The sequence below is a fragment of the Bubalus bubalis genome, chromosome 5, assembly GCF_019923935.1.
Source record: "Bubalus bubalis isolate 160015118507 breed Murrah chromosome 5, NDDB_SH_1, whole genome shotgun sequence".
In the NCBI taxonomy this organism is placed as follows: Eukaryota; Metazoa; Chordata; class Mammalia; order Artiodactyla; family Bovidae; genus Bubalus; species Bubalus bubalis.
This window is the reverse complement of record NC_059161.1, coordinates 33,709,376-33,734,044: the sequence shown is the minus strand read 5'-3', so window position 1 is coordinate 33,734,044 and position 24,669 is coordinate 33,709,376. Positions and strand designations below refer to the sequence as shown.

General features: G+C 51.9%; 2 protein-coding genes across 13 annotated transcripts in view; one reads left to right on the top strand and one right to left on the bottom strand.

Moving 5' to 3' along the window:
* KCNAB2 (potassium voltage-gated channel subfamily A regulatory beta subunit 2) overlaps positions 1 to 8,974 on the bottom strand; it is a 95,096-nt gene extending 86,122 nt beyond the window's left edge. For both annotated transcript variants that reach the window (XM_006069615.3, XM_044942919.1), the window contains exon 1: positions 8,843 to 8,974. The gene's annotated coding sequence lies outside the window, so the exon portion shown is untranslated. The remainder of the gene's footprint in view (positions 1 to 8,842) is intronic.
* A 259-nt stretch (positions 8,975 to 9,233) lies between these two features.
* Positions 9,234 to 24,669, top strand: part of NPHP4 (nephrocystin 4) — a 139,947-nt gene continuing 124,511 nt past the window's right edge. For 9 of the 11 annotated variants that reach the window (XM_044942913.1, XM_044942911.1, XM_044942912.1 and 6 more), the window contains exons 1-4: positions 9,234 to 9,370; positions 10,320 to 10,376; positions 15,603 to 15,775; positions 24,078 to 24,230. In XM_044942913.1, coding sequence (XP_044798848.1) covers positions 15,641 to 15,775; positions 24,078 to 24,230 — 288 coding nt within the window. In that variant the 5' untranslated portion in view covers positions 9,234 to 9,370; positions 10,320 to 10,376; positions 15,603 to 15,640. Of the gene's footprint in view, positions 9,482 to 9,610; positions 10,135 to 10,319; positions 10,377 to 15,602; positions 15,776 to 24,077; positions 24,231 to 24,669 lie in introns of those variants that run through there. The other 2 variants (XM_006069603.3, XM_006069604.3) reach the window with 2 other exon arrangements.

Genomic DNA, 24,669 nt, shown 5'->3' with positions numbered 1-24,669 from the left:
AAGCCTATGCGCTGCACAGCCCGAGCCACAACTAGAGAGTCCGGGCAATGCGACAAAGGATGCCGTGAGGATTCTGCATATGCCACAACAAAGATCAAAGGTCCCACATGCTGCAACTAAGACCCAACACAGCTAAATAAATAAATATTAGAAAGCAGAGACACCACTTGGCTGACAAAGGTCCATATAGTCAAAGTTACAGTTTTTCCAGTAGTTATGTACAGACGTGAGAGCTGGACCACAAAGAAGGCTGAGTGCTGAAGAACTGATGCTTTCTAACTATGGTGCTGGAGAAGACTCTTGAGAGTCCCTTGGACAGCAAGGAGATCAAACCAGTCAATCCCAAAGAAAATCAACCCTGAATATTCATTGGAAGGACTGATGCTGAAGCTGCAACTCCAATACTTTGGCCACCTGATGCAGAGCCGGCTCATTGGGAAAAACCCTGATGCTGGGAAAGATTGAGGGGAGGAGACGGGGACGACAGAGGATGAGGTGTTTGGATGGTATCACTGACTCAATGGACATGAGTTTGACCAAACTCTGGGAGATAGTGAAGGACTGGGAAGCCTGGCGTGCTGCAGTCCACGGGGTTGCAAAGAGTCAGACATGACTGAGCGACTGAACAACAACAACAAAAAATAAAGATGAGCAGCACCTAGGACTTCCCTGGTCCAGTGGTTAAGACTCTGCGCTTCCAATGCAGGGGGTGTGGGCTCAATCCCTGGTCGGGGAACTAAGATCCCATATGCTGCTTGGTGTGACCCCTACCAAAACAGATGAGCAGCCTCCAAGATCTTTCCTCAACTAACCCTGCGTCCCTCTCATGAGGACTTCCCCCAGCCCCCCACACCACCGCTGCAACCGCCAGCCATCTCTGCACCTTCGTGTGTGGCTCTCCCTGCCCAGAAAGCCACCCTGTCCTTTCTCTGTCTTTAGGGAGAACCACGGCAGCTCCAGCCTCACCTCCTCGCTTCCTGACCCTGTGGCTGCACCTTGTCCTGTTGTGTTGTGCCCACTGGGCCTGCAGTCACTTCTGTTGTGGCCTGAGTGGCACCTCCATGGGTTGGAGCCCACACCTCCTCCCCCACTGACCGTGATTCCTGAGGGCAGTGGACCTGTCTGTGCCCTTGTTTCTTGGGTCAGTGAAGGAAGGGGTGGAGCACAGGTGAGAATCAGGAGCAGGGTCGCTCCTACGAGCAACGAGAGTCCCTCATGTAGTGACGTCAGGCCCAGGGTGGCGGAAGGGTCTCATCTGAACAGGCCCTTTGTTTAGGATGTGGTCCACGTGTACCCCACAGGAGCTGCTCCAAGGGCCACCAGTGGTCTTTCCTAACCCAACCTTCAGCCTTTGGGCTGAGGAGGAAGCGTGACAGCCTCCCGGGAGCCCTTGTTGTGTCCCCGGCCAGGACACAGGAGGGTCAGAGCTCTGTGTCCCTGCGGAAGGGGGCGGCATTTTGTTGGGATTTGCAATGATCCCTTTTCTGGGCATTCCGTGACCTTGGCAATAGCAAGGGGGCAGACATGGCTCCAGGCCTCCTGGACTGGGTGACAAAAAACACCTTCTCCTCAGTGAGAGGCAAAGGCAACACTCCCCGGGGGGTGAGGGAGCTGCTGAGCAGAGGTGTGGGGGGGAGGGCGGGCCTCACGAGAAAGGGGAGGTGATGCCACAGGTTCAGTCCCGAGGGACAGGCCCGCTCCTGAGTGGAGTGCCTGCTTCCATCACTCAGGACAGGTGAGAGAGTCAGCCTCCTGGCCAAGTGTTGTTTCAGGGGGACTGGGGCATGGCTGACATCAGCAACTCCCCACCCATGGCAGGAATCAAGCTGGATTTGGGATTCGAAGCTGACAAAAGTATAGCAGGTGGCCCAGCAGAGTGAGGGCTTCCCAAGTTCCAGAGCACTGAAGAAGCCCCAGGAAGCCCCGCTCATCAGAACTTCCAATGGTCAAGGAGTATGTCCTTGGGCGCCGCTTTACAAAGTGGAAATTGGAAAGTCTGCAAACTTTGAGTGTTTCTCAAAGTGCTGCCTCGCAACCCCAGGCCAGTGGCCACTGAGCCCCACCAGGACTCGAGGGGGCTGTTTTCATTCTCCCCCTGTGATCCCAATGTGTGTCTCAGGGCTCAGGACCTCCTGGTCCCTCTGGGGCCACCAGAGCGGCCCACTTCTCTGCAGTCATGTCACTTGCATCAGTGAGACTGCAAGGATGAGCCCCAGCTCTGCAGTTCACAGGCATCCCCAGAAATGTCCCTACTAGGGCAGGACACAGAATCACCCACCATAGAACCATCTTTTATGAATGAACAGACTGAGGATGCGGCTGATGGACCCAGTTCACCAGAAGAGTGACTTTTCTCCCCACTGACCTGCTTGCCTCTCTCACTGTCCTTCCTTCTATCATGGTCAGATTTCTCAGGAGCCTGGGCTTCCCAGGTGGCATTAGTGGTAAAGAGCCTGCCTGCCAATGCAGGAGATGTAAGAGATGTGTGTTCCACCCATGGGTTGGGAAGACCCCCTGGAGAAGGGCATGGCAACCCACTCCAATGTTCTTGTCTGGAGAATCCCAAGGAGAGAGGAACCTGGCGGGCTACAGTCCATGGGGTCGCAAAGAGTTGGACATGACTGAAGTGACTTAGCATGCAGTTAGGCAGCAGAGTGCAAAGGTCAGGAGGGCGGGTATTGGCCCCCAACAGCCCGGTTTCAGATCCTGACTCCTCCCTGTTCACGCTCTGTGACCTGAGGACAATCACCTCAGTTTTTAGGGCCTATTTCTGCACCAGTAGAAGGGGGACAATGTCAGCTCTTTAAACTGGAGTCGACATAGAACAGGGCAAAGAGGGTGGCACATGCACCTGTTGTGGGTGTGGGGAGCGCCATCACCCCCACTCCTGGTAGAGGCTGGCCCCAGCAGCATGGGGCCCGCCTGATGCAATGGACACCTCCTCCCGCCCCTGTCTCCATTTCCTCCTGGGCTCCAGGGTAACCCAGGGTCTCCTCCTGTCCTGATCTTCGTCTTTTCTCTCGAATTCTGCACTCAGGACCACTCCCTTGGCTCCTTATTCTGCCCCCTTCACTCTTGTCCCCACCTGCAGGGTGACCTGGTCCATTGCCTGGGCTGTGACAGATGGGTGCTAGTGATCACGTTTGACTTGAACCCCATTCGAACCCAGGTCTCCCCTTTCAATGCCCACAGCCAAACCGAAGGCTAAGGCACATAACTTGGACCCAATGAAGCAGGGTCAGCAGGGTGCAGGCCGACGACACCCAGGGATGAAAGCCTGGGGTCCCAGGCTCCTCTCACCTTCCACATCCCACTGCCACCCAGCTCCAAAGAGGCCGTGCTCTGCTGCCCTCCTATCTTTTCATTCTTTTCATCAGCTCCAGACATATTTATGGGGTTCTGCTCTGTGCGAGATGCTGGGTCTACAGAAGCACCCAATACAGACAACAGTCTCCCCTTAAGAAGACACGCGGTCTCCCCCACCACCACACCCGGTTCTCACCACACATCATAGACACATCTGCCTCCTCCATCCTGGCCTGGACATGTCACTGCCAGCTCCAAAGCCCCCATTCATCCGATGGCTGGTCTCTCAGACCCCAGTTCCTGTCCGCCCCCCCCACCCCCCCACCAACTCCTACAGGCACCTTCCACCTGTGTTTCCCCTGGATCTCGGCCATTGTCCAAAGCACTTCGCCCCCACTGTCCTCCCTTCAGGCACTTGCCCAGGCAGGGTCCCCTCCCAGACAGTCCTTTCCCAGTTTTGCTGTCACAACCCTGCCTCCTTTCAAGGTGTGGGTCAAGGGTCAACCCCATCTGCCCTCATCTCTCCTCTCTCAGCAGAGGCATCTCTGATGGTTCCTGGTCTGTGGTTACTGCCTCCCCTTCCTGGCTCCTAGTCCCTAGAGGTGGAGGTGAGGTGGGTCTTGCTCACTCTTGACCCTTCAAATGTCTGCTGCAAAGGCCTTTCCCCATTGGAGGTATTACAGGTTTTAAACAAAGTTTAATTCTAATTTACTTTTTAATCTGTGGATTCATCAGTATTTCCTTGTTCGAGTTGCCTCCATCCAGAAGGGGCAGGAAGGGCACTGTTTCGAGGGAGCCCCTACCATCACGGGGAGCTCGGGAATGCAACGTTCCCAGGCAGAATTCTAGCTCCTTCTGCCCAGGGCTGCATTTGACAGCTTGTGGACATCAGGCTGGAGTTGGCTCTGAGAGATTGTAAAGCTGCTGAGGGATGGAAGATGAAAACATGCTGTGGTGCGGAGGGTGGGTGAGCTGGGGGTGGGGCTCTGCAGCCCCCTGGTCCCCACAGGCCACTGCACAGGTGGGCAGGCGGGCAGACGGGTGTCCTCCAGGAGGCCTGGGGTAGGGAGGACAGGGTGGGGCGTGTCCCTCCACTCACAGGGAGGCTGTGATCTGCACAGATAGGTAAAGCCCTCTACCCTCCATGAGAGCCACCAGCTGGGCTCTCCCAGATTCCTCTCCAGGAGCATACAGCCCCTCTGAGGAGCCCCACGTGGGCTCCTGAAATGACTCCGAGGGTGACCTGAGTCACTCAGATTGAGCTTTCCCGGGAGCCACCTGCGCTCCAGGTAGGGCAAAGGTTTGTGCTCAGCCTGTGACGACGCAGAGGCTGGGAAGCTGAGGAGGTTCTTGCCCTATGCTAGGGACTGTTTTTATGCCTCTACTTGTGTCATTTCACCAAGCCCGAAAAAGGGCGATGCAAGCACAGGGTCAAGCAGCTGGGAGAGTGAGAGCCGAACACTCAGAGTTAGTTCTTCCCCAGGAGCCACAGGCCAGGACTGCTGTGCTCGTGGACCAGATCCCCTATCTATGGGACCCCAGAAGTTGCTCGCTCACCAGAGAAACTAGCCCGACAATGAACAGTTTGCTGGTTTGCTTTGAACCCGGTGTGGGGATCTGAGAAGGAGAAAGATGCACTTGGCTTTCATCCGTTGAGTTGGATGATGGATCTCAGCGACTCAGCAGTTGGGCTCAAGATCCATGATCGAGTTAGGTGTGGGAAAACCCCCTAATATGGCTCAAGATCTTGGTGGGGAAAGGCCCCCAAGTGGGTCTGCAGCACAGGAGATGTTCCCAGCCCATCTCTGCTTTCCCCCTTTTCCCAATGTGGCACCAAGACAGTCAATTCTGCAAGCGCCTGTGTGCTGGAGTGAGGGGGAAGATGGGCTGCCTGCAAGGAGGAAGTTCAATGGAGGAGGGAGCCAGAGATGCGGGGGAACAGGTGTTGTGGCAAGGGACACATACAACCCCAGATGCCCCCGGTCTCCAGAGCTAACCACCTGGTCACTTGGTGGAGCAGGGGGACCTCCTGAGACTCCATTTTCCAGCTGATGAGTTAGAAAGTATGCGGGCACAGTGCACACTCTGAGTGGGGGTGGACAGGCCTACAGCACATCCCTTGGTGTAGAGAGAGAGGAAGGCTGGCTCCGTCTCAGCCCCATGGGATGTGGCCAAAGGTATGAAGACCCAGTAGCCTGCTCACCTCCGCCTGGGGAGGAGACCCACATTCCTGCCAAGGAAAGGCTGGATGGAAAGTTCACTCCAGAAATGATGGGATGACCAGTCTAGTGATGTCCCCAACTGGCCCCTTTTGTGCCCTCTGGGGGAGGCCCTGTCCCTTTTTCTCCTCTACACTAGCTTAGCCAAGGACCACATCCCCTTAGAGTCGCCCCAAAGAAAGGGGGGCCATGCAGAGGCTAGGAGGCTGAGTGTGCTAGGCTTTCTGGTCATGAGAAGGGCAGTCTCCACATACCTCAGGAGTGGGGGTTGAACCTGACCCTCCTGCACGTTGGAGGAGACGCGTCTATGGGGGGTAAGGCTTTCTGGCACTAATGGATGGGCTGGAGCCTGGTGGGACAGGCAGGGGGCTGGTGCAGTGGGAAGAGAAACCAGGTTCCTCATGATCAGGAGGCTGGGTCTCTCTTGCCACCTCTCTGTGCTTAGTTCCCATCCAGACCAATCAGCCTCCCTCACAGGGAGTGGGTTTATGGTTATTTACAAGGACCCCCAGCGAAGCAAGGTCAAAGCGCAGCGTCCCTTCTTTGCTTTTATCTCACCCAGTGGCCCGGCCCCTTGCCATCTCTTTGATGACATCTTTGGGACGACAGGGCCCTGGCTCTGGGGCACTGCCAGGCAGGGCAGGATGCTGTGGCTGAGGGTTCTCTGCAGTTGGTGGCATCTCTGACTCCCAACAGACCCACTGACTCAGAAGCGCCCATGGTGCTATTTCCCCACATGTGTCAGCATGATCTTACAAGTGCTTTCTGAAGGGCCACTGGTTGGCACATCCATGGGGTGTTGGTTTCCTCCAGTGGGCAGAAAGAAATTCCTGGCTCAGATTGGCAGGAGGCACAGGGTCTGACACCTCTGAGTGACCTTGGAGAAGTCTGTGCCTTTGGGCTTCTGCTGACGCATCCCAAGTGGAAGATGCCCAACCCCCTTGCAGCTCTAGCAGGCTCACCTCTATGAGGTGGGACCTCTAGCTGCTGGGAAGGGATGGAGGGGGCATCCCTGGCCCTGAAGACAGTCAGAGACAGTCTTCCCCAAATGCTGCCAGAAGTGCCACTGTTCTGCCTGTAATTCAGGGACTTCAGGAAAGGGCTCTGGAATCTTTGGTGATGTGAAGGTCATGGAGAAGTGGAGGTCAAGGACTAGACACATTCTCCTTCCAGCCGGAGTCCTGGGAAACCACACACATTCCCCAGGGTTCCAGAAGCGGAGGAGGCCTTCCTTTGCCACGCGTGGAGCTGCCCAGTTGCTATGGCCCCAGCACTAACAAACAGGAAAGTCGAGAGGAGGCCCCCTCCCTTACCGGAAAGTGCCAAACCAAAACTTGTACCAGTCACTTCCTCCTGAATCATCTGGGGTTTAGAAGATCATTGAAGAAGGAAAGCAAGCCAGCCCCAAGGTGTGAAGCTTCTCAATCTGCCCCACCTCAGAGCTTGCTTGCCCCTGTGTCCCTCAGTGCCATGGCCCATGACCCTCAGTCGACAAGAAATGTGGTGTCTTTGTCACACCTGTGTGCAGTTGCTTTCATGCTCATTCATCCCCGTCCAGACCCTTTTGGGTTCTGAGCATGAGACCTGGTTTCACACTGCTTAAGACCCTTCCTCCCCGTGTGGTGGCTCAGCCCCCACATGGTCTGGCAGCTGGTGCAGCAGGAAGAGGCACAAGGAACTGGACCTCGGGTTTGCAGGGGAGCCTCCAGCAGGCTGCTTTCGAGGTAGGAACGCACTGCAGCTGGAACACCCTCAATGTCATTGAGGCCGGGCAAGGGCTTGGAGAGTGTGCCCCACAGACAGGACCTGGGTAGCCAATGCACTCTGGGCACCCCGTCATGACAGCTCAGGGGCAGGAGCCCAGGAACCACACGTAAGCCTGGGCTCTGCAGGGAGATCCATACACTAAGCAACAATCAAGGAGGCAGACACGACTCTCCACAGTCCCCGAACCCTGCAACGTGGGGCCTGAATGTGGTTGTTTTGTAGAGCAGGGGCTTGCTCTTGGCATTGAAAGGCGGATGGCATTTTTGAGGGGGAGGAGAAGTTGCAGAGAAAGAAGAAATCCTGAAATGACAGACAGTGGGACAGCTGTGGCCTGAACTTGGTGTTCCTGCGCCTCGGATGTGGATGTATTAATTTCCATAAATGCTAATAGCCCATTTCCCCAAGAGCTATTACTTATGTCATCTCCCCTTGGATGCGTTTCAACACAGGGTAGACAAGTGAAAAAGGAAAGGACTGCCCCCACTGGTGGGTTTCCCGTTCCCCAACCCTGACCCCACCAGGTAGCTCAGGACTGTTCCTCTAATTCAGGGTCAAGACCCCCTGCCTTCAGCCCACAACCAGGTCCCTATCATGCCAGGAGGCAAAGAAAGTTACCACCCCAAAAATGCTGAATCACAAAGTAAGCTGAGCAGGAAAGTGGGGGTGGGGTGGGGAGAGACATCATGGCCAGGGAGGAAGGCAGGGTGCTAAGGGACTTCTCACCTGGAGACCCCCTGAGGCTGCTCTAGACAAAGTGTAGACCCCTAAGGAGCCCCTGGACAAATGCCAGGGGGAGCAGAGCCAGGGTAGGCTGCCTGGATGGCAGGGTGGAAAGGTGGGCAGGTACAGTACAGCCACTGCAGCAGGACGCGGTGCAGCAGCTGGGGCTCTGTGTCCTGCGTCCTGCGGGAGCAGCAGCAGGTAGGGGAGGTGGGGAGCGAAGAGAAGCTGAAGATGGGGTAGGGGCAGAGGGACCCGGGTGGGGTGAGGTGTGTAGGTAGCCAGATGAACTAGTGCAGGAGGGGAGTGCCAAGGTCCTGGGGAGCAGGGCAAGGTGGAGAGAGGGCGCCCATGGGGAAACGTAGGGATTGGGAGCAGAGTGGGTGGGAAGATGGGGCTAGGGACCTGAAAGGAGAGGCAGGATGAGCCTTTGAGAGAGAGAGATAGGGAGGATTAGGGCCAGGAGCGCTCAGATGGGGGGTGCGCTGAGGCTGGGAGAGGGAATGGAAAGAGGGATGGGGGAGGGGGAGGCGAAGCTGCGGGAAAAGGAGGGGTCAGGGAGGGATGAAGTTGGGGCAGGGGTCGGGATGGGAGCTAAAAGGTCGGGCAGTCTGGCAGACAGGGCAGCCAAAGGAGGGTGGAATGGGGGAAGGGATATGATGGAGAAGGAGGTGAGCCGGCTGGAGAGGAGGTGAGGATGGAGGCGGGTGCGGGGACGCGCTGGGGACAAGGAGATGGAGAGTCAGCGCGGGCCTCGCGGTGCCCGCCGCCGCTCTCCCGGCGCACTGCAGGGGACTGCGCGGACGGCTGGGGTCTCCCCCTGCACTCACCTGGGGGCTCCAGCTCCGGATCCTCTATCCCGCTCCGGATCTTCCTTCCCGCCCTGCCCCTGCGACTTTAGCGCCCCCGAATCCCGCTTGCTCCACCAGGTTCCGCCCGCAGCATCTTCACCTCGTGGGACGCCCGGGGCCACTCCTCTTCTAGATTCTCATTGGTTATTCTTCACGCCAGTCACACTCTTATTGGCTGAGGGATCGCCGACCATGCAAATTAGGACGGGCCCGCCGCCGCGCCGATTGGCTGGCGCTGCTGGAGCGGAGACCCTGGACTTGGGCTCTGATTGGTCCCTGCGTCCTGCTGACGTGAATGACGGAGAGCGAGTTCTTCCCTTTCCAAGGCTCCTCTGGCTGTTGGCAGCGGATCGGGCGCCCCTTGGCCGGTCCTCGGCCCGCAGGGTCTGCGGTCCTGGTGGGCCCCGGCCAGCGCCGGGCCTCTGGATCCGTCGTAGAGGCACTTCCTCAGAAGCCTGGGGCTCGACGCCCGGGGGCGGGGGCGGCTGCCTCAGGCGCGTCTCCTAGGTAACGCTGCCCGCTACGGGCGGAACCACGTTGGCTGGCGCCGCGGGGGAGATTGGACTCAGTTCAGAGGCTCAGGGGCCACCGAGCGGCCCGAGGCCTTGATCCCGAAGTGTATGTGGGGTGCTCCGTCCGACTCTTCTGGGGGCCCGGGGCCTGAGGGGCGCGGCAACTCGGATAGCGCGGGACTGTGTCCGCGTCGGTCGCATTTTCCTCCCCCTCTCCTTGACTTTTGGTGTGGCCCGGGCCGCCCGGGCCGCCCGGTCCTGTAGGGTATCGGGGGCTTCTTAGGGCTCAACCTCTGCACTTTGCCCCTAGACTCCGCACCCACTGGCAGCGCTTCAGCTTCCGGCGACCGCGTGGGCTTTGCTGAGACCGCGGCATTGGCCCTCCCCTTTTCCCGTTCGGACCCCTGCTGGGGACCCCCTGCTTTGCCTGCCGACCCGACCCAGCGCCGCTGCCCAGTGGAGATCCGGAGACTCCCTGACCCTCACGGGATTCCCTGCTCCGATGGTCCTGCCTGCCTAAGGCCTTCCCTGGAGCTGCTCCCGCCTTCCCTTCCGCTGTCCAGCCCGCCGACCTTCTGACCGCCTCCGAGCTCCCCACTTGGGCCCCTGTGTTCTTGAGACCCCCAGTGCTCTGTCTCCTGCTGCCTTCTTCAGACCCTTGCACATTTCTTTCCATGTCTGTCTCTATAGAAGACAGATGCCTTCGCAGCCCTGGTCCTGCCTTCACTGTCGCACTATGTGATTTTGACTGAAGCGCAGGTGGGAAGTCTCACAAGCTTGTGTAGTTGGAAAAGGTGTACTTTAGATGATTGTGCCGTCGCCGCCAGTTCCAAGCCGGGTCTCCATCATAGCTCCCTGCACCCTCCTCTCCTCTGTGATTTTTATAGGTCACAACCACCTCTTTTGTGTGCTAACTTGTATCCTGTGTTTCTGCCTCCCTTCAGATACATTCCTCGAGGTCAACGTGGTTGTCTGCAGTGTTCTCCAGGGCCTGGCACAGGGTAGGTACTCAAAGAACACTCCTTGAAAGAGGAATTCCAGGTAGGGCTTAATTAGACTTCTGCTTACTCTCGAAAATAAAGGAGAAGGGGGGTTTCTTCCCAAGTGGTACATTTGGTAAAGAATCTGCCTGCCAATGCAGGAGATGCGGGTTTGACCCCAGGGTCTGGTAGATTCCCTGAAGTCGGAAATGGCAACCCACCCAGTATTCTTGCCTGGGAAATCTCATGGGCAGAGGAGCCTGGCAGGCTACAGTCCATGGGGTCACAAAGAGTTGGACACGACTGAATACATACACACATGCGCTTGGTGTCTACTCTCAAAAAAGCTCCCGAGCTTTCAAGGTTCAGGAAGGCCAGATCTCCTTCGCGTCTGGGAGGCAAGCTTCCTTGTGCCCGGGAAGTTCCTTGTGGCTCCTGTCCCTCCCTTTCCTTGGTGAATCACTGCTGACGAGACCTCAGCTCAGCTGATCACTTCAGTGCCTAGGTCCCTCCTCTTCTCCACCCCCCCCCGACCCCCCACCCCCACCTTGCCAAAAAGGGAGACTGGGTTAGGCTTGTCTTCTCTGGGCTGCTCAGGCTTGCCCCCTAGTCTTTGTCCCACTGGTTATTTAGATTCTTGAAGACAGGGTATTTGACAGTCCACTTCACCATACTGGGACAGAACAGGTGCTTGGTGAATATTTGTTGATCAGGTAAGTCTGCAGAAGCAAAGACTTCCAGGGAGCTTCAGAGGCCCCCCTCCTTTTGTAGGTGGGAGACAGATGCTGGGAGGGCAGAGACTTTGCAGAAGTCAGAGAGGAGAGCAAGGATCAGCCCAGGCTCCTCGACCTCTTTGCTCTCACTTTGCCCTTGAGAGCTTCTCCTGGCCTTGGTGGGCAGAGGGGCTGGCATAGGTTATAATGGCTTTGATGTTTGTACGACTGGCTATATGGTTTCAGGCTGGCTGTTTAACCTCAGGATCTCACTTTTCATATCTGTAAGAAGGGGACAGTAGTGGTACTTATCTTCGAGTTATTGGAATAGCAAATATGAAAATGTGAGTGCCTGGCTCATGATAAGGACTCAGTAAAAGTTGGTGCCTTTTCTTCCCCCTTCCTCTGGAGAGGCCCTTGAACCTTTTTCTTGGGCTCAAAGCACGGGACCTTCCTAGTTTTCTCTTTATGGTTCATCTGGCCCCAAAGGCCCTTCTGCCTTCCTCCACAGCTTTCTTCATTCCTCTCCAGCATAATTGAATGATTTACTTAATCATTAGAAAGGTTTACACTGAGGACCTAGTCCTGACCTCATGGAGCTCAGTCCCTGCAGGACGACAGTGACCATGTAGCCTGGAGAAGCTGGGTGACTCTTCTGTGATAGGGTCCCGTGTGAGGGGGTGTGTATGGGTGGAGCTGCTTTCCTGGGGAGGTGGCACCAGAGGAAGACTCATCCAGGGGTGTGTGTGGCTGTCAAGGGGGATAGAGGGCGTGCTGAATGGGAGGAACTGAAGCAAGGGCAGGGTGGAGTGTACAGGAGTGTGGGCCGGGTGAGAGCCGTTTGGGGCACTGGGTGGGGGGTGCAGGCGGGAGGGGAAGAGCTCTGTGTGTAATGGAGCCCCTGGGACTGTCCAGGCTCCTACTCCCAGGAGCCTGTGTCTCAGGAGTCACCTCTCCCTCCATCACCCACTCCAGTAGTCACTCCATCTCCACCACCTGCCTCCACCTGCCTGGCTCAGAGCTTTGATCTTGGGAGACCTGCCTTTCATCCCAGCACGTCTCCTGCAGTGCCATCCTGTCATCGCAACTGGTCCTGGCAAATGTGGTATTGGGTCCCCTCGTCCCCCAGAGAAGTGGGGGGATGCACTAGGTTAGGGATCTGGGGCGAGGGAGCCACCTACAAAGGGGGCACTGTCCTGGAGCCAGGAATCACCGCCACTGGGGCCTCCTTCCAGAGGGTGTTTCCCTACATGTGCTTCTGAGGCAGAAAGGGCTTGCTGTAGAGTTACACCCCAGTCTGTGAAGGCCCTCACTTTGCAGGAATAAACCTCTCAATTTTATAACTAATGTTAATGATGAAACATTTCTTTGAAAAAGAGAAAAACTGGGGAGACAAGTTTATTGAAACTTCAGTTTCAGGGCTGAATTGATTGAGCTCTGATTGTAAGTGCGGTATCAAGGCTCCAGGAGAGTAGGTTTCCTTCTGCAAGCAGTGGGCCAGGGAGTAGGTCAGTACAGGACAGCTGATACGTGTTCTGACCAAAAGTGCAGAAGCCTGCTGGGTGCAGAAGCACAGAGGAGCTGGCCCTGGGAGACAGCTTGTCCAGAGGGTGCTGTGGCTGGGGTCCCAGTGAAGACACACACTGTGTATGTCATCTCTGAGACCAGCCCCGAGGCCCTTGGGCCAGAACTGGGGAGGGTAGTTCTGCAAAACAAGTGGTATTGAGCAGACAAACATAACCCACAGAGGAAAAAACCCCACATAAACCGGTGTGTGTGCCTTACTGTTCATACAGTAACAGTCTGGATCTGGAGGCCCAAGGAGATGTATGTAGGGTTGGGGTGGTGTTCCAGTGGGGGCCGGACCCCGCGCTGAAGCCTACCGGGTGTGGGAGAGCGTCTCAGGGGGGCCAGTCGCATTCATACCTCCAGGGCCCCCCTGCATTCCCAGCACAGCCTGGGAGTGTGGAGGGTGGGCCAGCTGCCTGAAGCCCTGTATTTCAAGTCCCTTTAGAGCAACCTTTCTCCAGCTTTTTAGTGTCACACTGCTTTATGCTTTAAAAAATGATTGAGGACTCCAAATAACTTCCTAAAATGTGAGTGACGCCTACCAACATTTATTGTTGAGAAATGTCGACAGTGTTATTAATTCATTTAAAAACAGTAGACCTAGTACTTTTGCCTGGAAAATCCCATGGATGGAGGAGCCTGGTAGGCTGCAGTCCGTGAGGTCGCTAAGAGTCAGACACGACTGAGCGACTGCACTTTCACTTTTCACTTTCATGCATTGGAGAAGGAAATGGCAACCCACTCCTGTGTTCTTCCCTGGAGAATCCCAGAGATGGCGGAGCCTGGTGGGTTGCCGTCTGTAGGGTCGCACAGAGTCAGACATGACTGAAGCGACTTAGCAGCAGCAGCAGCAGACCTGTTACATATTAATATAAAAATATATTTTTTTAATGAAAGCCAGCCACGTTTTCTGAAACAAAAACATTACCAAGAAGAGTGGGGCTGTTTTGTGTGTGTGTTTGTTTTTGAAATATTTATTTATTTGGCTGTGCTGGGTCTTAGTTGCAGCATGTGGAATCTAGTTCCCTGACCAGGGATCAAACCCCCAGCATTAGGCACACACAGTCTTAGCCACTGGACTACCAGGGAAGACCCTTTTTTGGGTTTTTGCTTTGTTTTTGTTTTGTGTGATTGTGAATCCCAGCGGGCACTGCTTCTCTGTTGAGTCTGTTGTCATTTTGCTTGAAGGATTTGAAGGAGACGCAGATGGGTGGACGGGGAGCCCTTAGAGAACTGTGGATATTCTGCTTCTGTGCTGTACCCAAACCCACAAGCGATCGTTCCTTAAGGGTTTCTCACAAGCAGAGCAGAGTTTGACACCCTGTCTGAAAACTTGCACACTGTTACATTGAATCCTCTGGTTTGCATTGCACTTTGGGTGTATCGTTCCCCATGCAAGATTTTACATCATTGTGCTTATTCTCTCGGACAATAACTGCTTCTGAGTTAGGCAGATCTTCCAAATATTGACACATCTACTCACACAATTTCAAAAGCTCACTGTTCGTTACCAGCACTACCCCTCTTGTCAGGAAAGTCTTCAAGAGTTATGAAGCTGTCAGGCTCGCAGTGGAGGGCACAGATTTTCCCAATTCTGAATTTTGCCTGAAAGCTCAGTTTTTATGAGTTTACCTTGAAGTGACAGATTCATTTTGTTCACACTGTGTTTGAAGCTCCCAGTTCTGAATCACCATTGTTTGTCTCTGAGCTGTTCTTTTAGTAAGAATGGTGTTGCTGAGTGCAGGAAGGAGGCAGTTTAACTCACAGCCCAGCGATCATGTCCGGCTTACCCCGGGGTGACCCTGGCCCTTCATTTGGCAGCAGAAATGCTTTTTGTGCTTTACCCCCTTTCATCACAGAATGTTAAAAGCACGCATCCTCAAGGGTCAAATCAAGATGTAACAAAATCCATAGTTTGCACAGCCTCCCCAGGGACCTTATTAAGCGAAGCTGCTGGACTCTGTGCTGTGAGGGGTGAAGAGCACAGGGCGGCTGGTGGGCTTTGGTTGCCATTGTCTTGGGAGGTGATGAGGCCCTAGTAGCTTCACCCACCATTGCCTTGGCACTATCAGCACAAATGCCAACCCAGTGAAAGACTCAGGTGGCATCTGGAGGTTATGAAAATAGCTCTAAGCCTCTGGAACCCTTGACCACCTCCGAGAACCTTGGGGCTTTGTGGATTGCATTTAGAAACCTGCTGTCTTTGAAGACCAAACCCACTGCCCTTTCTCCTTGCTGGCCATTTTAGGAGAATTTGGCCTCTTATCAAGGCCAAGGGCTTAAGATTCTGTTTCAGTTGAAGACAGTCTCAAGATCCTCATCTGCAGGAAGGCAGATAAAATCTTGAATGAGCCAGGTTGCCAAGACACCCTGAACACTTAGTCTGTCCCCACCTGGCTCCACCAGCAGGACTGTGGCTCGGCTGTCCTGGGGGCCAGACTCCAGGGTCCCCTTGAGCCAGGGCTTTCGTGGTGACGTCTGGACCGCTGGCCTTGCTCCCACGCTGCCTGCCTTTTTGTATGTGTCTCAAGGCGGCCACTCCTATGGTGTCCCCCTTGGCAGCTCCGAGCTGATGGCCTCTCTGCTCCGAAGGCCCCAGAGGAGAGTGTTCTTGCAACAGAACCAACAGAAGCTCTGAGCTCACATCTTATTGGCTCTGAGTGGGTCATGCCCCCCAGGCCCTTCTAAGAGCCCCAGTTCCCAAGGCCTGGTGCCCTTGTGCAGGGCTCCACCTCTGCAGCTGGACAGAGCATGTGGCTGTCCCTAAACCAGTCACCGAGGCTGGAGTAGGCGTGCTCTGATTGGCCAGGGCAAGGCGGCTTGGATGCCAGTCCTCGGCTGCAGTGGGGGTTGGGGAGGTCAGAGTGTGGGTCGCTGGGGTGGTGGTTCCCCTGGTATTAGTGGGAGGTTCTCTAAGCGCTGGGCCCTCATAACTCTCTTATTTATTTGAACACCAATGGTGCAGGTAATCCCAGAGGCCCCAGGGACCTGGGGACTGGCAGAATGCACGACTGGCACAGGATCTTTGACCAAAACCAGCTGGTCCCTCCGCACCCACAGAGAGCACGCCAGCCTCTGAAGGAATCGACGGCGTTTCAGTGTGTCCTGAAGTGGCTCGATGGCCCGCTAATTAAGCAGGTAAAGAAACCGACTCTTTAATGTCAAATGCTTGCTTTGACCTCTCTGAGCTGAGACAGTATCGATTTTCACGTGTTTATCTGAGTCTTTCACTGTGCCCATCACCCCTGGCGGTGGCAGCATTTGGAGGCAAAGTGGCCCATCAGCAAAGAGGGTATGTGATTCAGCGACTCGGTCAGCACTTTTGACCCTGACTCAAGGCTTCTTGCTGCCTATAGTGGAGCAATCCAAAAACCTGGGTAATTCGATTTTCTGAATTATTTCCTGGCCAGGTTGTTTGCAAGGGCTGGCCTTGTGTGTGGCTCAGCACGGCCTGGGGGTTAGAACTGCAGGGGTGGAGCTCTGGGCATCCTGGGAGATGTGAGGTGGAGGTACCACCGCCTTTGCACACTCAGGCCCTTGTTTTGGGGCCCTGTGTCCATCTCTGCTCTCAGCTGCCAGGGAACCTGCCAGAAAAGCTGGTGTTTATGTGCCTCCACAGAACACCCATGTGATTGTACTGTCCTGGGGAGGCCCAGGGTTCTGGGGGGATGCACAGGAAGGATCCAGGCCTGCCACTGTGAGCATGCGGCTTGTGGGGTTTGGCTTGGCGAGACCGTATCTTCTTCCTCTGCATCTGGCAGAGCAATTCTCCTTGCATTCAGAGTTGTCTGAGCACTAGGTCTGAGAATAACCTACTATTGTTAAATCGCTCACATCCTGCATCATCACTTCAGACCCTGTGACTGAGCACCTGCTGTGTGCTTGCTGCCGTGTAGACACTGTGGTGGTTACTGCTCTTGCAGCTTTGTTTCATTCTTTGGCCACACTGATGCCATATAGGGTCCCAGTTCCCCAGCCAGGGAGCGCACCCATGCCCACTACATTGGAAGCGCAGAGGCTTAACCGCTGGACTTCCAGGGACGTCCCTAACAACTTTACCTAAGGCGCTTTACTTGTGTTGGTTCACTTCATCCTCACAACAGCCCTACGAAGTAGGTAGCATCATAACCCCCGTTTTACAGAAGAGGAAGCAACATGAGTGACGTGGAGTCAGATGCCTAGAGTAACACAGCTCCAGCCGGCCAGCTGGGACTCCAAGCTGGGGAGACCAGCTCCAGCAGCTCTGCCTCCAGGGGCTCATGAGCTAGTAGACAGCAGTTGTCTCTTGCCTAGGAATTTTACAAAGGAAATTTCTTTCATTTTCCTATTTTACTTTATTAATGCATTTTAACTTGTTTTTGAAAAGGTAATTCCCATAGTTCAAAATTCAAGGGGGCACACAAGGCAAGTGTATTGTCCTACGGCTGTCTCATCCTGGATATAGCCGGTATTTACCTGTTTTCTCTACAACCTTTCAGACATTCTAAGCAACCACAACAAATAAATATACAATACAAATAAGTATATTTCTCTCTTTTTTTGGCATGAATGGTAGCTTATTGCTATATTCTATATCTTAAAAAATATTCTTAACAGTATGAATTATACATTGGTAAATGTGGATCATTTTTACTTCCTTCCCAAAGATAAAGTCAATACTTTCATGAAAGTCACATAATTGGGTTTCCATTCAGGGATTTCTGGGAAAGAAAGGATCAAAATGAGACTCTTTGAAAAACAAAATAAACAAAAACAACCCCCCCCCCCATTTATGTTATAGACTGTTCATGTCATTTCATGAAGAATTTCTTATTCTTCCTTAAGACAGCATAGCTTTTCCTATATGAATGACCTGTCATCCATTCATTAGGTCCTTCCTTAAAATGACTACTTGTTCTGACTCCAGGTGTTTGCTTTTATAGACATTATGATAATGGATAATGTCATTGAAATAATTTTTAAAAATGTACACTGTAGAATAGAGTCATACATTAAAAGCTAACATTTAAAACCCACTTATAAGTTGTTTATAAAAAATCACAGTTTAAACATGAAGACATTAAATATATGCCTTCAAACCACATGTATGAAAGGAAAAGAATGGAAAAAAAGATACCCATGTAAACTCTAAGCATTAGAAAGCTTTGTGGCTGTACTAATTTCAGAAAAAGTAGAGTTCAAGGTGAAGCGTATATCACCAGAGATAAAGGGACATCTCATACTGACAGTGACGGTCAGGAAGATGCGATGGCCCTAAATGTGTGTGCTCCTCTGATGGGAGCCCCCAAAGTCACCCCCAGGTGTGGTGATTGACTAGGAGGACTTGACATGACTCAGCACATAGTCATCTTCAAAGGAAAGATTTGTTTTGGTGAAAAAATAAGAGTAAGATCAGCCAAGGGAAAGGCATATGGGATGCAATGGGTATGAACTCTAGGGTCCTCTGCCATGGGATTCCCACAAGACATACTCCAGCAACGAGCTGGGACAATACCTGTGACATCCTGCCAACCAAGGAAGCTTGTCAGAGACTCAGTGCCAACAGGTTGTAAAAAAACCTCAGGGCTTTTTGGGAACTGGTCATGTAGACACACTCTGCCTAGCATGTAGTAGGATTCCAGAGTTCCAGAAGGAAAGCAAGTGATCAGTATAAATCACTTTGTACAAGAAGTTTAGTACTAGTAAGCCATTCCAATCCATTAGGATGGTGGTGAAGTCTGTGTCCCCAGACTGCAAACTCCAGCCAAGGGCCAGACCTGTAAGCCAGCATTTTAAAGACTAACTGGCCTGCTATTATATCTCGTTTGTGCCCAGCACCCAGTAGCACAGCTTTCAAATCCGTGAAGCAAAGTTTGTAGAACCAAAGGGAACTGCATTTAGATTCACCTTTATAATTGGAGGCTTTTTAACTCTCTCAAAAAGTGGTAGAACCAATAGACTCCCCCTACCCCCCTGCAAAAAAAAAAAATCATCACCAGGGTGTGAAAGATCTGAACACCACCAACCACCTTAACTGAATTGTCATCGTGAAAACACTATACCTAACAAATAAAATACACCTTCTCAAGTGCCTGTGGAACGTTTACAGAGATAGATAATATGCTTGGTCATGAAAATAAATCCCAATAAATTTAAAAGGATTGAAATTATGAAGAATATGTTCACTGACCAATATGTGATTAAATTAAAAAATCAATAATAATAAGATAACCAGAAAATCCCCAAATAGTAGAAAATTAAACAACACTCTGCTCACTAGTAACCCTTGGGTCAAAGAATTCAGAGAGAGATTAGAAAGTAATTGGAACTAACTGGTATAAGAATATATCAAGATTTGTGGGATGCAGTTAATGCAGTCGTTTGAGGGAAACTTGCAACTTTATATAACTACATTAGAAAAGAAGAAAAATGCAGGCATACTTCATTTTATTATGCTTTGTAGATATTGTATTCCTCCCACCCCCCCCACAAATTGAAGGTTTTTGACAACTCTGCATGGAGACAGTCCATCAGTGCCATTTTCCCAGCATTTGCTTATTTTATTTCTCTGTCACATTTTGGTAATCTTGCAATATTTCAGGCTTTTTTATTATTATTATCTGTGTTATGTTGACCTGTCATCAATGATCTTTGATAACTCACTGAAGGGTCAGATGATAGATGGTATTTTGTAATAAATTGTTTTAAAATTAAAGTAGGTACGTTGTTTTCTTAGACATAATGCTATTGTACACTTAATAGATTACAGTATAGTATAAACATAATTTTATATGCACTGGGAAACAAAAAATCCATGTGACTCACTTTATTAAGATATTCACTTTATTGCAGTGGTCTGGGACTGAACCCTCTGTCTCTGAGGTCTGCCTGTGTAAAATCAACAATCTCTGCTTTCTCCTTAAGAATCTAGACAGAAGGAATAAATTAAAACCAAAGAAAGAGAAGAAGGAAATAGGAAATATATGGGCAGAAATCAATAAAGGACAAATAATAAGAAAATCAGTAAAGCTAGAAGTTGGTTCTTTGAAAAGATTAATTATATTGATAAACCCGTGGCAAGACTGATCATGAGAAGAGAGAAGAGACACAGATTATCAATATTAGGAGAGGAAGAAGGGGCATCAGCACATATCCTACAGACATTAAAAAGATAATCAAGGGACATTATGAGTAACTTATGTGCCAATAAAAATAACTTAGATGAAATGGATACGTTTCTTGAAAAGCACAATTTACCAAAAGTGACACCAGAAGAAATAGAAAATCTAAATAGCCCTATATATTTTTACTTTGTTCATTTTTTCTTAATTTATTTTTAATTGAAGGATAATTACAATATTGTGTTGGTTTCTGCCATACATCAACATGGATCAGCCGTAGTATACATATGTCCCCTCCCTTTTGAGCCTCCCTCGCACCTCCCACCCCCAACCCCATCCCACCCCTCTGGGTTTGAGTTCCTTGAGTCATACAGCAAATTCCCACTTAAATAGCCCCATATTTATTAAAGAAACTCAATTCATAATTAAAACATTTTCAAACTTAAATGACTTCACTGTTGAATTTAATAAAATATTAAAGGAAGAAATAATACCAATTGTAGACCAACACTCAGAAAATAGAGTAGGAGGGAATTGTTCTCAGGTGTTTATTTTGAGGCCATCATAACCTTGATACCCAAACCGGACAAGGACATGAAAAGAAAAGTACAGATTGCCATCTCTTGTGAATGTTAACACAAAATTCCTTAGTATATTAGGACATCAGATCCAGCAGTGTATACAGAAGGTAGGACATCATGGTGGGGTTTATCACAGGAATGCAAAGTTGGTTTTACACACAAAAATCAGCCAAGATTAAAAGATCGAGTAGGGAAAAAGTCAAAAGTTCAGTTTAGATGATCTTACAGATTTGTACAGTTTCAGTTATTTTGAGAATTGATAGCTTTAGATGATAGCAAACTTCCCTGTAAAAGGTGTTGGCTACAAATATTACGTACCAATTTTGAACTCAAGTCACTTATTAGTCATTTTGGTATGTTTTTCTTACTTTTTATTTACCTTTTTGGTTTAGTTTTCATTTTACCATGAATGTTGATTACTCGGTTGGCCCAAAAGTTCATTCAAGTTTTCCCATAAGATAATCACAGAAAAACCCAAACAAACTTTTGGGCCAACCTAATTCTTTCCTTTGGAATGGCTATTTCACTTGTATTTACTGTGTGTTTGGAGCTGTGCAGGGGACATGAGGGTGACCCCCCCGCCCCCAAGTCTGTCTTCACAGAGCTCTCTGTTCAGCACGAGGAGACAGCTAGAAACCTACCCGAGGAGAGTTGAGCACAAAGTCTCAGAGAGGCGGAGGGGGTGGTCGGGCTGTGGAGGCCAGGAGAAGACCCAGCTCCCGGGTGATCTGGGAGTTCCCTGGTCCTGGCTGCTGGTCACCTCCCTGGGAGCGTGGTGAGGGGGCCAGGGGGGCTGACGGTGGTACCCTGGGTGGTGCCTGCAGCGAGGGGAGGCCCAGGCCCCCGGGAGGTGTGCACACTGAACCCCCCCACCCCCACCGCCTTGCATGATTTGGTCCCCAGTCCTGAGGATATAGCAGGAGGAGAATATTCCAGGCTCTCATCCCTTCCCCACCAGAGCTGAGACTGACCACCAGCATATAAACAGACAACTTAGAAACATGGGAGATACTGATATAAAACCAGGTCAGAGGATGAGGGTCTGGATGGCGGGGGTCAGGGAAGGCCTCCCTGGTCAGGGCCTCATGGGAATGAGGGGGCGAGCGCAGTAAAGGGGCTCCAGGGGGTGGGGAGCGGGGTGAAGAACAGTGCTGAGGGGGAGGGATGAGGGTCTGGGCTCAAGATCCCCCCAGATCTGTTGGCACATTCCCCCCTGCCAGCTGCTCCCATTTGCTGGGACTCACCTGCTGGACCCGGGAGGCTGGGCGGGCAGGCGGCCACCAGCCGGTCCCACCTGTTTCTCTTCCCTTCATATTCCACACCCTGCCGTCACCACGGCCCTCGGCAGTTCCTTCACTGACACCCAGAATGTGCCCTCTGCTCACCCCAGCTCCTCAAGTCCTCCCCTCTGCGTTCCGATCCCCACGTGGAGCTGGAGTGGTTTTCCTTCTCCTTTATTGAGGTATAACTGACGAAGCCGTAGGACACTTGGAGGGCCCAGCGTGATGATCTGACATCCACATAAACTGCAAAAGGATCCCACTCCAATTTAGTTAACACATGCTTCATCTCACGTTGGACTGATTTCCGTGAAATCCCGAATCAGGTGGTGTCACTGCCTCTCAGGGTCTTTCCCTGACCCGTCATCCTGTTTGGAGTAGAAGTGGCCTGCGAGGGTGGCTCCTGCCCCTTTTCCAATTAAACACAATCCCATTGTTTTATTAAATTTTTTTTTTTTTTTCAGTATTTAAAAAAAACTTCAGCCACTGTGTGCTGCATGTGGGATCTTAGTTCCCTGACCAGGGATCAATCCAGTTCCCTCAGCCTTGGAAGCTCAGAGTCTTAACCACTGGACCACCAGGGAAGTCACTGGGTGTTCTGTTTTGAAATGCACTTTGGCTTTTGTTTTTATTCAGGTGTGGTGGGGACAGCAGAGCAGGGGACGATTGCCACTGAAAAGATAGTTTCTTCCTTTGCGCTCCCCAAGGGAGGGGACGCACATCCCCGAAGGGTCCTACTGGGAAGCAGTTGGGTTGGTGGGGAGGCAGCGGGGTAAGAGGAGAGCTGGGGCAAAAGCCTATATCATGGTTTTTGTGGAAAGGGATGGGCAAGGCTGGGTAAGCAGCTGCACACACTTGGGACTGGCTAGTTTGAGTTAGTTCATTGGCCTCTGGGGTGGAGGGACTGGTTGCCTGTGTCTGGTTCTGGGATTGTTGGGGTGGGAAGATACTGTCTCCCGGAGTGTGAGCCAGACAAGGGCAAGTGGGTTGTGGACTGGAAAGCAGGTCGGTTACTATCACTGGGAAATAGCTGGCCCTGGGCAGGACAGTCTCTTCCCATCAGGGAGGCCCTAGATGCCAGAGCACTAGGAACACTAAGAACCCAGAAAGTGAGAGCAATTAGTTAATGTAAATACACATACATGGACATGAGTTTGAGCAAACTCCGGGGGATAGTAAAGGACAGGGGAGCCTGGCGTGCTGCAGTCCCTGGGGTCACAAAGAGTCGGACATGACTTAGCAACTGAAAAACAACAAAAATAACATACATGGCTTCCCAAGAGGAGATATGAGAAGATTCCTGGGTTGGGAATTTGAACCCACTCCAGTGTTCTTACCTGGGAAACCCTGTGGATGAAGGAGCCTGGCGGGCTACGGTCCATAGGGTCGTAAAAGAGTCAGATATGATTTAGCGACTAACAACAAGAAAAAAGATACATGTAGTCAGGATGATTTTCCTGAGCACCTGGCTCTCTTCACCCAGAGCTTCCTTCTGCCTGGTTTATTCTCCAAGGGTCCACTCCTGGTTCCCGTCCACCCCACCCTGCCTCCCTAGTTCTCGGTTTAGATGTTATCTTTCACAGCCCCTTCCCTGGCCGTCTTCTTCAAAGAGCCGACCCACCCATCTTCCCCTGCTCCCATTTTCATTGTCTTCACGTGAGCCCCAGGGACGCAGGTCTTGTGTGTTTTGTTCCCTGCTGCGTTTCCTAGAAGAGTGTCTGGCACAGAGTGGACACACAAAATAGATGCTTAAATAACATTTATTAAATGACTGCATGAAAGGAAAGCAGAATTCCCGGTCCCAGGTAGACAGTAAGAGCTGCCCCCTTGCCAGGTGCGCCAGTGGTAACAGCACTGAAGACCCAGGCAGAACCCTCCGTAGGTGGCACCGCTGGGCACAGAGCACGCCTAGTAGTCTCTGGTGCCTTGTCTGTATCTGTAGTTCTCAAAGATTGGCTTTTCTTTTATTTATACCCTGACCCCAACCCACCCAAATAATTCTGACAGGATGAGGATTTAGAGTTTGTGGTTATATTGGGAATGATTTGGTTGTAAATGGTAAACAAATAACTCCCCCAACCAAAAAAAAAAAACACCCAAGTAAAATAGCCTAAGGAGAGATAATTTGTTAACTCACTTAAAGACAAACCTATCGTTAGCACAAGCTTCAGGTGTGGCTTGATCCAGGATCTCATGTGGCATCACCTGAACTTGTTCTTCCTTGGTTCCACATGGTGTCATAGGTGTCTGTCTCCACAGCTTTGGCTTCTTGTGTGGCTTGCTGGTTCTGGGTGGGATTCCAGCCTCTGACTGGCCAAGGGAGGGCCATGGAGAGAGGTAGTCCCTTGGAAGGAAGGGCCTGATACCTAAACCAGAGGATGGATGCTGAGTGGCCCAGTTTCCCCCAAATGGTCCATTAGCATCTGTGGGAAGGCTCTCAACCTTGAGGATCCTTCAAGGCCATCCCTCTGTCTCCTAGGGGGTGCTGGAGCTGCTATCGGAGGTGGACTGCCACCTGCGCGTGTCCCTCTTCGATGTCACCTATCGGCACTTCTTTGGGAGGACGTGGAAGAGCTCGCCGAGGCCTGCAGAGCCGCTCACCAGGCAGCCGGCCAGGATCGTCTTCAATGAGGTGGGTGCAGTGGCTGGCAGGTGTGCAGGTTCCACCCAGACCTGGGGGTGCCGCCAGTGCACCCCAGACTCCAGGAATGCACCGAGCAGCAGGCTGAGCTCCCACAAAGCTCATTCTGGCAGCCAGCATCTGCTTCCAGACAGAAACTTGTGTGGCAGCCATGTGCCCTGAGTGGATGGTGGCAGGGGGTGGGTGTTGCGGGGGGCAGCAAACGTGTGGGTCTCGTCACCTTCATGGAAACTTCCAGCTTTGGCAACAAAGTTAGGAAATTATTGATCTCATCAGATTTCCTCAGTTTTCTTCCTTGTTCACTTCCCCCTTCTTTTTCTTTCTTTTTAGTTTAGGCTTTTTTTTTTTTTTTTTTAAGATGAGCAAATTGGGACTTAGAAGTGAGATGCCTTGCCCAGGTAGAAGGTGGGAGGGCCTGGAGCCCCCACAT